Consider the following 12,928-nt stretch of genomic DNA (forward strand, 5'->3'; position numbering starts at 1 on the left):
GTATAGTTGCTATCATTCCTATTTGCAGAAGAAAATGCTGTCTTTTTAACTGCAGGAGAGCAAGGCTTTTGTCTTCCTGTAATTCTGAAGTGAAGGTTGTCATCAGCAAGAAAACTAAAACCTTTTAAATATAGACATTAGTAGTAGAATGCTGAAACAAACCTCTGGATTAGCTTCATTGACTTTCCTGCTTCTTTTGCATCCCAAAGCATAAGCTTAAATCATCTCAGAAGGACAAGGTCCGCCAGTTTATGGCATTTACCCAGGCTGGGGAAAGGACTGCTATATACTGCTTGATGCAGAATGAATGGAAACTAGAAGTGGCAACAGACAACTACTTCCAGAATCCAGATTTGTACTACAAAGAATCCATGAAGAATTCAGTAGACAGGAAGAAATTAGAACAATTGTATAATCGATACAAAGGTAAGGCTTGTTTTTCTTCTCTTGTTGTGGGTTTTGTTGTTGTAATTATGTCATTTGGGTGGTATCGCTCTAGCTCATCCCTCTGCTGCTCTGAAGGAGCTCTAAGGAAAGACTGCGAACTTCTGCTATTCACTTTGTGTATGCAGCACTGAGATGAGAACGAGAAAAGTCTGATTCTCCAGTAGGAATTTATTTTGAACTCTACATGAGCATGTACCAAAGTTGTGTATTGAACACTAAGAGTATTTAAAACCTAGCGTGTAGAAGTCTTGTCAGCTGCGTATGTGGAAAGGGGAGTAGAGCTTATTATGGAACTTGATTTACTGCTGCTGGCTGCTGTAAGATACGTGCATGAGGTACTTTGTGCAGCAAAAGAACACACGTGATCCTGCACTAATATTTGGAGGAGTTTAGTTCAGATATACTAGTATTTCTTTGCTGTGAAATCAAAAAGCATTTCAAGTAACATTACAGCTAGAAATCTGTTTGAACAGTAAAATAAAAACCCTCAGAAAATTAGTCTTGAAGCTCCATCCTTGATTTACTCTTTGCGCTTGCCTCTTATTGCAGAAATGATTTTTGTTTGGATAGGCTTGGTAGGAAAACAGAAGTGAGATAAAGGCAGAGTTGTTTCTTTGACAGTTAATTTATTTTTTTTTTACCTCATTTCTTAAAAAGAACAGAAAAAAATAAAAGGAAAAGATAGTCGCATAAGAACATATGTGATCCAGGTAATGATGCTTTTGGGAATGTGGCCATCTGATATGAATGCATGCATTGTTCTTTACGTTTTAGTGCAGAGCATGTAGGAAGCATCATTACAAGCTGCTGCTGGGATCCATGAACTTTGTGTTCTAAAAATTAACTCTAACAATTAATCAACTATGATTTTATGTACTTTTCCTAATTGTAGTTATGATGTGTTTCGTATACACTTTATCTTCTTATCATACTATTTCCACTCTTCCTACTCTTGAAATCATGTGTTCTACTCTGATTATAGACATTCAGTACTTCATTATAAGGTGATAATGGAGAGACAAAGAATCAGGGAAACTGTAGAATTTGCTCTGTGTATGTGGAAAAAGTCTAACTAGTTAACCACTCTGTTCTGTGTCTTAGAGATATATATTTTACTGTTATAATGTATCTGTATATATTTGTGTTTTGGTCTTTGCATATTGATCTCGGGGATTGTTTGGTCAAAAATATACATGCCAACTCACAAATGCTGTAAAGAGTATAGAAATTCGGTCAAAAACCTACCAATATTATTTATTGGCAATATTCTAGCAATGGCAAACTGTCCCACTTGTTTGTGTGAAAGAAAGCTCAGCCAGTTATCTGTCTGGCTAGCAGCAGACCTTTGCAGTTCTAGCACAGATCCTGCTAAAATTGTAACCTTTGAACTTTCAGAAGATTGGAAAGAATACAATGAAGGGTTTGATTCCTCGATTTCAGCACACGTACGTTCTGCTTTCAGATCTTCAGTTACTCCCAAAATATATAAGAATGGCATTTTAGCTCCCTTAGAACTACATCAGGTTTAGCTTGAGGCCCTGTTATGCTGAGGCATTGTTTGAGCCATGATACAGTAACCTTCCTAACATATGAAAACCAAGAATGCTTCAGTCAGCTGGGGTCTTTAAATGGCTGTAGTGTGTTTTCATCTTTTGCTATCAGGAAAAGTTCTGTGGGCTTACTGGGTAGGTTTTTGTTTGGCTGGTTAATAACTTTACAACATGCTAACCAATCAATACATTACCTTGTGATGAATTTACCAGCTTTACTGTGTTGTAGATTCAGTCAGGCTTATTTCTTTCTGTTAATTTATATCTTGCACAGAGCATTATGGAGAGAAGATCACTGTTTTGTTAATGTTACCTGAGGAATGTAGGAAATAATCACAAGCCAGTTCTTAGGGAAGCTAAGCCAAAAACTTGATTCACCTACTGTTATTCTTCAAGGTACTTAGAACTAGATTTCAAGTGAAGACATTTTGATGCTTCAGTAAAACCAAAAACTTGAATTTTGCAGTGTATCAGAACTGTGCTGATGATGCCTACTGGTAACTATTGTTCTGAATAATTACAGTGATCCTTTTTGTATTTTGAACTGCAGACCCACAAGATGAAAATAAAATTGGCATTGATGGAATACAACAGTTCTGTGACGATTTAAGCCTGGACCCTGCCAGTATCAGTGTTCTGGTTGTAGCATGGAAATTCAGGGCGGCTACTCAGTGTGAATTCAGTAAAAAGGAATTTGTAGATGGCATGATGGAGCTGGGGTAAGTAACCATTTCTCTGTAGTTCAAAATGCAAGGCCTGAGCTCAGTTTCTCATTAGATTATTGAAAAGCTGGTTGTAACAGTGCTGAGCTTAACTGCTGCTCAAGACCTGTAGTGTCCTGTCATCCTTACAGCGGCACGTTACTGCAAAACCTTAACGATGGGCTTGGGAAGGTAGAAGTAGAATGATTCTTACAGTACAGCAAGGAAGACAGATCTTACAGAATCATGGAATATCCCAAATTGGAAGGGACCTGTGTGGATCATTGAGTCCAACTCCTGACTCTGCATGGAACCACCCAAAAAATCAGACCATATGTCTGAGAGCATTGTCCAGATGCTCCTTGAACTCAGCAGCTTGGGGCTGTGACCACTGCCTTGGAGAGTCTGTTCCAGTGAGGTTTTGTATTGTCAGCTTTAAGAACAGAATAACATCTATTGTTGAATTCATGAGCTCATGAAGAGACTGCAAAAGGATTGCTGCTTGAGTTGTGTGCTTATGAAGACCTATGTATAATGTTCCATCTCAATTTGTTTAGTAAAGGTATATGATTGTTCATATTTTTAAAAAGGCTTTCCAAAAAGACCTCCTGTTTTTAAGGTAACTATTGTTTTGTTTTGCTCTGAACTAATCCTTAAAATAACCAACAGTAAAATAATATAAATTCTTTTGCAACAGGTGTGACTCCACAGAAAAACTAAAAGCTCTATTGCCACGATTGGAACAAGAACTGAAGGATCCAACAAAATTCAAAGATTTTTATCAGTTTACTTTTAACTTTGCAAAAAATCCTGGACAAAAAGGTCTAGGTAAGTAGAAAAAGTGGGGAAAATATGTGGAGGCAGTGAACTGAATTCCTAATACATCCAGTAATGTAGCTGTGTCATCGATGATTCAGTAGTAAACTTGTTGTGGATCATTTTTCCTGAGTTGTCCTCTCTTCTCTGTTCTCTCAGTTAATCTCTTCTTTAATATTCACACGGTACAGGTAATTTAATAGGGATTTCTGTTAGTTTTGATGTTCTCTCCTCTTGCCAAAGCAGTTCTTAGACCTCTGACATAATTTTATGTTTAAAAAAAAAAAACAAAAAACAAAAACTGAGCTAATGAACTTGTGTTTTCTGTTTGTTCAGAATAAAACTGAGAGAAAATCTCAGTATTAGCTCTAAAAGCGGGAGAAAACTCTGGGCAGAAGTTATTGTACTTCTTAGAATTTTTAGCTTTAAACCACAGCTTTTATATGAAGTTTAAAAAAAAAAAAGTTATGGATTTGGTTCAAAGCTAGTGAATAGAAATAGACATGCAACGTAACGAGTATTCTCTCTAAATTCTGAGATTTGTCCAGATCCATGTCTTGTATTGCTGTAGTAAAATAGATACGTTATTTAAATTCAAATGTTTTATTCTCAAAAATTCAATGTTTATAGCATCATTTCATCATCATTGTTCTGTTTGTGTAATGGTTAAGAGGAAGTTTCACTCAGAGGGTGATGATACACAGAAATAGGTGGACAGTGATAGGACAAGGGGAATGGTTTTAAACTGAGACAGGGGAGGTTTAGGTTGGATATTAGGAGGAAGTTTTTCACACAGAGGGTGGTGACACTGGAACAGATTGCCCAAGGAGGTTGTGGATGTACCATCCCTGGAGACATTCAAGGCCAGGCTGGATGTGGCAGCTTGGTCTGGTGGTTGGTGACCCTGCACATAGCACGGAGTTGAAACTAGATGATCATTGTGGTCCCTTTCAACTCAGGCCATTCTATGTTTCTATGAAGTGTTTGGTTTCTTTTTTGCTTAGCCACTTCTCTGTGTCTGCATCACTTGATATACACGTCAATAAGTAGTCTTTCTCAAAAATTGTTGGAAAGTAAGTGATGTGGAGGAACAGAATGTTGATTTGGGCTTTCTCAAACAGTAGTGTCTGTTCCTCATTCTTTAGTGGGAATTACTTTGAATAACGTGGAATGCTTTTAGTCAGTTTCCAGTTTCCCTTTATCTTTTGCTGCAATTTCTTTTCTCATTACTCTTGTCATTCTTTCATTGGTCACATGCCACCATTCCAGACACAAAAAGGAAATAGTTACACACTGGTTCTCAGTAGCTAGTTGGAATTCAGGTTCATCAACTAGTTGTTTGTTTTCTTGCCTCTCTTCATGATGAAGTCTAGTTCTATCAGACTGCAGGAAAAAGTTATGGTGGAGGCTGGAGTTTCTGGAACACCTAAAGAAATATTACAAATAGTTTCCTGTTTTAATTGGCTTTATTCCAGCTTGAAAGTCCTACTTGGGAAATACGTCTAAAAAGCTTTGCACCTAAATCTGTACAAAGAGAGGGGGAGGGAAGGCAGCCCAACCCACCTTATGGAACTGAATGTACTGTTTATTTGACATGAGGAGGAAAAAGGAAATCTACTTGTGTTCCATTACCTTTCTTTATTTGGTACAGAGGCCCTTTCATTTGTAAGTGTCTTCTCTGTTTTGAAAGAAAGGTGCTTCTTAGCAATAAAACACCAAAATGTCTTCTTGCACTAAGAAAGTAAAGTTTTAGTGAGATAAATTATGCAGTGCAGAAAGAAAGTGTAAAATATGCTTTAGAAAAAGTTGATTGGAACTGTTACTGATGTCAGGTTTGAGGAATTATAATAATTTTCGCAATACTTACAATGTCTTAATTTCAAGTGATGCCTAATTCACAGTAACTTGGGGATGTTTTTGGTTAAGCTTTGTTTTGCTAAGGCGACTCTAGATAATAAATCTAAAAGCTATTTCTCTTATTTCTGTGGAGATGCAATTTTCTGCCATAGGTTGAGTAGAAAAAGGATACGAGCATGCATGTTATCTAATATGGGATTTGGGGGTTCTTCAGGTCACTGATAGCTTAGACAAACAAAAATTGATACTGCATTGGTTTGGAATTGGACTTTTCTCAAGAAATGCTGTTACATTTAGTGGAGCAGAGAAGTGGAGGAAAAGAAAATAGACTGGTGTTTATGTTGTAGTTCTTTCTCCTCTGATTATTCTGAGAGTGATTATTGTTCTCTTTGAGCAAAAAAGCTTTTCAGCAAGGAAAAGAAGTTCAGTCAGTTGCCCTCCAAGAGCATTTCTATGTGCTGAGAGCTCTAGTATTTTCAGCTGCCTCTAATATAGAGTATTTATTGCACAGTGTATATTCTGTACACTTTGTATTTTGTCTGTTCATCTTTACTCATTCTCTCCACAACTATGTGGAAGCATGTGGTGTTTGAGTCCCTATGACTGCAAGGCGTATTGTCGAGGAGATGCAGGAACATATCCCATTCATAGACAAAGCCTGCTTCTTTCTTAATCCAGTATGGAGCTGGTAGAAACCTCTGTCTAACTCTGTCTAGATCCTTTTAAAGTGCAGATCTCTTTTTCCTTTCCACGTGCAGACTAGATGACATACAGTGCTATGTAAACATAGCTGCTCCTAAGCTATTGTCCTAGCTGCTTTCCTTAATTTTTTTTTCTGATTATGTACTCCAGTGATAGTGTTTGCCTACCCATTTCCATACATTCACATTTGAATTAGGCTTAAAGACTGTAAGCTCAGTAAGCTTACAGAAAGAATAAAGGTGAATAGAATTAATAAAATGGAAATAACAGAAGGAATTATTTTCTGCCTTTCAATTGGGAAGTATTTTAATGCGATTTTTCTGAGGCTTGAAGTATCTACTGCTTCCTCTTACTACACAGGGAACTACAGGGAACTAAAACCATGAAGTCTGATAGCTGTTGCACTCATTGCTTAGGGCAGTGACCTGCAGATGGAAAGAATTTCTTCGTTCTCAGGTATACATATGACTTGTGAATGCTCCTATTTGACAACTAGTGTCAGCGACAAACTGATGCTCTAGTAGTGAATCAAGTTCTTTGCTTGATTTTTTTTTTAATGTTTTTCATTATTGTAAAAAGAAAAAAATAAACGTATCTGTTGTTCACTGTGTTCAGTGGTATGCAGGCAAGACATTCTGCCTTGCCTCTTCAGTTTCAGTAGTTCTGCAGAGTCTGGGGTCTAATTGGTGTTGGTCCTCTGGCTGAAAAAGTTGGTTATCCACTGCCTTTTCTTAATATATTCTTAAAATCTGACAGCAGGTCTTGTACGTATATGACATACGTATATGGTTATCTATTGTTAGATTTTTTTCTATTTTTTTTCCTGTAAATTGAATCTATGTTCCTGAGTTCTGAAGCTCAGTACTTACACGTCTACCATAAATACGTATACAAGCATTTTCCTACAGTTAGTAAAGCTTCTTACATATCTGGCATATGTATGTCTTCCCTTACTCTCTAGACTGAGTTAAAAACAAATATGCTAGTAATCAAAATAAATAAATAAGTCTTCCAAATTGTCTATTCTTTCCTTTGCAGTCCAATTGATCTAACTTTCTCATCTTGTAGTTAAGAAAAAAGTTAGCATTCCCTGTGCCTTAGATATTTTGTTCCTTGTTTTACAACTCAGTATGGGTTTTTTTACATTCTAACACTGACAATATCTGCATTTTGTGGTCTGTTATTTTACTTGTTTTCTGCAAAACTGCAATACGCTCTCTTGATCCCTGTCTTCAATGTTTGCAGTTGATTATTCCTACTAGCTGTATTACTTTGCACTTCTCCTTAATGAAGTGCTCCCTGTTTAAAGTATTTTGGGGTATTTTTGGTTTTTTTTTTTCATTTTGTGCAGATAACTTTGAATTGTAATCCTGTGTTGTACCGTGCTATGCTTTATCTAGGTTTTGTATAAATGGTAGATTTAATTAAGATTTCCTTTGCTGTATCATCTGAATTACTTATGTGTTGGACAGTGTTAGATACAGGACTGTCTCCTATGTATGAGTCATGTTTTCCTGGTTTGGAAGAGAACAATTGACAGTCAACACTTCAGTGTGGTCTTCTAGAAGCACCTTTGACTTCTATAGAGTCTAAAGTATGACAGGTAGCAGTTTGAGTTTGTTTCAGTGTACTGTGATGAATTTTGCCATGTCCAACTTCGCTTTCAAAACTGAAGTTCTAGAAGTTCTTTTGGGGATTACTGTCAGTTTTCAGTGAAACTTGACCTGGAGCGTACCTCTGGGGGAGGAAGAAAACAAACCAAAATGTTCATATGTCCCAAACACTTCTTTTCTAGGAGACAGCATCTTTTAGTTATTGACATTATTTGTAAGGAAGGGAGTAGAAAGGGACGGAAGGACTTTTTCGTGGTGGATAAAAAGAAGAATTTTAGTGTTACCTGACATAGGTTTTTTTCACGGCACAGTGAATTTCACTGCAGAAAAGCAGTCCTGGCTTTTTTTAGCAGTTTTATGTTGGTTTTATTTCTTTTTTAGAACCACCTGTCTTCTACTGCTTCTTTAATTTCTTTTTATTCCATAGTTCCCCTCAGAGCAAGAAATTCTGCCTTTTCATTATTAGTTGGGAGGAATCCTCTCTAGTAAATTCAGTTGCATTGATTCCATCTTGCCCCAAAGTAGGCAGAGTCCAGTGTTCATTCCTAGACATAGAACTGCCTTTAATATTAGTCTCTTTCTTTTCCATGGTTTGGTGATACCAGAGAATCTTTCTCTTTATATCTGCAGCACTTCTGTCTCTGTAGTCTCATCCTACTTGAATTCCATTTATTTTTATTAGCTTAATAATGTTAAGTGGTATGCTTCAGTCTGAACATAGGTTCTTTAAAGAAGTAAAAGTAGTACCAGTCCCCTTAGATGATAGCTCATGTAAGTAGTGAAATGCAGGAAGCAAAAGTATATTACCAGGATTTCCTTTAAAGCAGAAAAACAGTGTTCTGATTGCAGTGCTTAGGATCCAACTGTCAAGTCTCTTTCAAATACGTCTAAATAGATTTGATTATTGTCTAAGAAAATATATCTGTTTATGAGTTTTAAATCTATTGCCCTCTGAGTGATGGACAGAATTTGGGAAAAGAGAAGTTCCACACAGCAGTGCCATCTCAGTGGCTGCATATTGAACCAGCAGACATAATATTTGGATATGTTAAGGTTCATCTGAGTGCTTTGTATTTTTTAGGTAATGTGAGAAGCATGGTTTATTAAGGTCCAGTTTTTCAGGAGACTTTGACAAAAAATTACTATGGATAACTGCTTCTGCCTGTTTAGTCTGCTTTCTCATAGTCTTGCTACTGTATTTACTATAATAACTCTTAAGCTTTGCCAAACGTACTTGGAGATATTTATCTCACCTTTTACTCTAAGTTTTAGCTCTTTCAACTAGAGTCAGTGAAATTTTGCATCTTAGCTCTTGTCTGATTAAAGAAGAGCTTTATATATAGATCTTCGGTCATGTGTAGAGACCAGTTGAGATTTCCAAGGACACTGTTCAAGCTCAAAACAAGGCCTTAGCTCCATCTTTCCTTTCGTTTGTTTTGTTTTTGAACCTGGTACTTATTGTGAGTCTCTTAATGGATCTCCCTTTTGAACCTCAACAAGATTTGTTCAAGACATTCCTCATGCTCAGGACTTTAACTACAGTTTGTTTCAGCACAGTGGAGGAACTTAACCCATTCCTTCACAGTCTTCAGCTTTCAACATGGAAACAAAAAGATTTGGTCCTTCGTCGCTCCTTTGTGGTCCCTTCACCTACTTACTGGCTCAAAAGGTTGTGCTTCCTTCTCTCTGCCAGTTTCCTGGGATCAAGCAAGACATGATACATGAAGAGGGCATTCAGACTTGAATCAAATGTTACCTCAAGACCAGAAGAATGACTATCTTTGCATCCGGTATGTGGACTTCAAGGAGGTTGCATCTTCTATGAGCAGATGAGTATAATGTGCTCTTTTTAATTGAAGCAACGTCATCTTTAGCTTTCATCATAGCATTATCTCAAGTTTGAGAGTCTTTAGAGAAGCTTAGATGTTACACGAGGATATCATTTTCTTTCTTGCTAGTTATCAACATTTCCTTCACTTTCTATGAAGAATTAGATTGATCCATTTGTAGAGTGCTTGTAAGAGTGAGTAGATGAAGAAATTGAGGGAATTCAACAAATTAATTTCATGTTTATTTTGGAAGAGGTCTGCAAATACTGTATTTTAGGTGTTTGAATAGCCTTGGTCTGTCTGTATGATTTGTTCTATTTTTGTTTGTTTTTCATTCTGAAAGCACCCGCAATTTAAGAGAAATTTAGTATAGAACATGGTGCTCTGATGAAAAAAGTCTTATAGTGGCACCAAACATGTGGTATAACTTCCAGTTCTAGTAATGCCTTGTTGATTCTTTTACTCAGATTTGGCTCTTAATTAGGATGTGTATATCCAGACAACTTTAAGTCATCAGTTATTGTTTGTTTGAACTGCACATGGAGAGATTTGAAGAGACAGAAGGATGGTAAGACTGGCTATAATCAGATTTATTATCAAACTGACATTTAGATAGTTATCTTCTTCTAAGCCTAGCTCACATTTAGAAGCAGTTTATCTGCCTTTGTAAAGTTGATGCTCAAGATGAGCATGAAAGGTTCCTCATGGAATCAGTCTGCTTCAGCATGGCTGATACTGAGATAGAGTTAATAAGCAGTCAGACCTGACTGATTCCTGCAGAGATCTTCTGAAATCCACATACTGTGATTCACCATGCCTCCCTGTCCACCAGAGACTTAATTCTGATGCTGTGCATTGTGTCCTCAAGCACAGCACTGGGGAGCTCCTGGCTAATGGTTTTGCCAGAGATAAATGGATACAACTCAGCTGGATCCTGAGTTAAGCCAATTCCAGTGTTCACTTCATACTCCTCTGCTTCTCCCCTCCTCTCTTCCTTCTGTGAGAGTGCTCCTAATTGTAGATAAGGGTTGTTTTGCTCTAAACATTTGACAGTTTGCTGAGGGGTTTCCAGGTTGAATCCTAATGGTGTTTTCTTGCTATTCTATGTAGATTTTACTTGTATGTAAAAGAAAAATGTTATGATTAGGAAATAAACTATTTTTGTGTCCATGTCCTCAGTAATTTGGAGGCCCAAGAAGACTTAAAATTGTTCAGAAATGAGGAATCAAGGAATCAAGTAACTCACTGAATCTTGCAAGTATTCATCTGATGTTTTTTTGGTGAGGATAGTATGATAGTTTAATTCTTTAGATACACACTTGTTTCCACCATTTCTACATGTGCACCGGTTGGTTGGTTGGTTTTTGTTTTTGTTTTTTTTACACAGTGCCCAATAATTTTATTGAAAGAAAATAATTATTTTGTGCAATGTAGGTTTTGTTTTAGCTTCATAGATGTATGATTTTTTTTTCCTTACCACAGTAAGGAAACATGAGGAAAGAGATCAAAGATATTAACCCAATGATCTTTAGGGCAAATTACATTACTACAAGGAAAACATCTGAAGTTCAGTCTCTCATACAGGTTTAATATAATATTATAGGCAGTTGAGTGATGGAATAGATTTGTCTTGCATTTGTCCAGATTACTGTACCTAATATAGCATAAAAAAATTAGAGTTTCTTGAATACTTTTGTTTTCACAGCTGTAGAATAAGATTTGGTTAAAGCAGTGAGGAGAGAAAATCTCAAGGAACTCTTGGCTCTGAAATTTTCATTTCAGACTCCTGGTTTTTTTTTTTCTTGTTTGTTTGTTTTTTAATCTTTATTAACTTACCTAATAAAAGCAACTCTTTCCTCCCACGATCTTTGTTACATTCTTAGCTAATTTTCTGTTTTGCATCTGACAGTGGGGTAACACTACCAGATACTTCCTATTACAAAAAGTCCTGCCCATACAGTTAGTTGGGTACTCTTTGAATACCAAGCATGGGGCTTTTTACAAGTTCATAGTCTTTCACAAAGATGATTAGTGTAACATAGAAAAGCTTTATAACATTGATAAGAAGATAATGATTTGTTTCCAACCTCTCAAACATGGTAGACTATACTGTCATAATAGAAAATAGTGTGCCATTTACAGACTTTATGGGCAACCGTGCCTAATATTGAAGTATTCCCATAAATCTTTTTTTTATACTGGCCTCCAAATTAGCTATTTTGTTTTCTGCCTATTTTTCCTCTCATGTCAGTAATTTAAATGAATTGGTTATTGTATTCTGACAGCTTCAAACATAACTGCATAAACAGCTCTGTTGGTACTGCTGTCTGAGAGAGCTGGAAAGCTCTATTTGGCAGAGGGATGACAAGTGAGTGCTGCAATCCCAGAGTGCTGTTTTGGCACAGCAGGTCTAAATGAACTTAATTTCATGTCCCTCATAAATTCTATTCTCAGTCATTTCCTTGCAATCTGATGATTTATCTGTTTCTTGCTTCCTTGATTACTCATGTGCACAGTGACTTCATTCCCCATATCCAAAATCAGAGCAAAAGAGTAAAGAACTTGGTCTAATTTCTAGTTTTGTTTTGTTGTTTGTTTGTTTTGTTTTGTTTTGTTTTTAATTTAAAAATCTAATCATGAACATTTTTGTTAACAATATAGGCATTTGGTCAAATCTTGAAAGTAGATACAGTCTGTCTAACTGGTAATGTTCTTTCTCCTTCTCCACAAGTTGTGCTAGTTTGTTATTTCTGGTTCTTACTTAGATCTTAGTTTCCAGAGGTTCATAGGTTCATGCAGCTATCTTCTCATTTCCAATTCTAAAACTCATACACTGTTTTTTGTACAAAACCAGCATAGTTACGATTTTATTTTCTCTTTTTATAATTGATGCTTTCATAACTGTGCAGCACTGAGATACATATTCTTAAGACTGCATAAGAAATTCCCATCTTGCAAAAGCATGAATTCTGCATCCCACAGAAAGATGGCATGAGGCCAGAAAGGCTGTGGGGTCTCCTCCCTAGGGATCTCAGTACTGCCTGTCCGCGACCCCAGGCACCCTGCTCTGGATGCCCTGCTGGAGGTGGGGTGGGCCTGAGGGACCTAGAGAACCCTGCCAGCATCAGCCAGCCAGTTGTTATCTGAAGGCTTTTATCCCTTTTGTATTTGTTTCTGCTTATAGCAGAAACTGTAGCAAATAAAGGAACTCCTCAGCATTACAGTTTATTGATACTACTGTCAGCAGCCTGATGAGGAACTGAATCCTGTAACAGAATCTGAAGGCCTGATTTCTTCCAGCTACTTTTAAGTTTGGTGCCTAAACTGGCATCATTACCAAAAGGGATAGTCCATTTTGTTCCAGCATCTCTTTTTTATGTTCTTTACAGAGAGAGTGGTGAGGTGCTGGAACA

The 12,928-nt window shown here is 36.9% G+C and overlaps 1 protein-coding gene across 1 annotated transcript in view; it reads left to right on the forward strand.

Moving 5' to 3' along the window:
- DCUN1D2 (defective in cullin neddylation 1 domain containing 2) overlaps positions 1-12,928 on the forward strand; it is a 21,611-nt gene continuing 8,683 nt past the window's right edge. The window contains exons 1-3 of the mRNA XM_010728405.3: positions 1-426; positions 2,548-2,716; positions 3,396-3,526. Of these exons, the coding sequence (XP_010726707.1) occupies positions 252-426; positions 2,548-2,716; positions 3,396-3,526 (475 nt within the window). The 5' untranslated portion in view covers positions 1-251. The remainder of the gene's footprint in view (positions 427-2,547; positions 2,717-3,395; positions 3,527-12,928) is intronic.

Source organism: Meleagris gallopavo, chromosome 1, assembly GCF_000146605.3.
Source record: "Meleagris gallopavo isolate NT-WF06-2002-E0010 breed Aviagen turkey brand Nicholas breeding stock chromosome 1, Turkey_5.1, whole genome shotgun sequence".
In the NCBI taxonomy this organism is placed as follows: domain Eukaryota; kingdom Metazoa; phylum Chordata; class Aves; order Galliformes; family Phasianidae; genus Meleagris; species Meleagris gallopavo.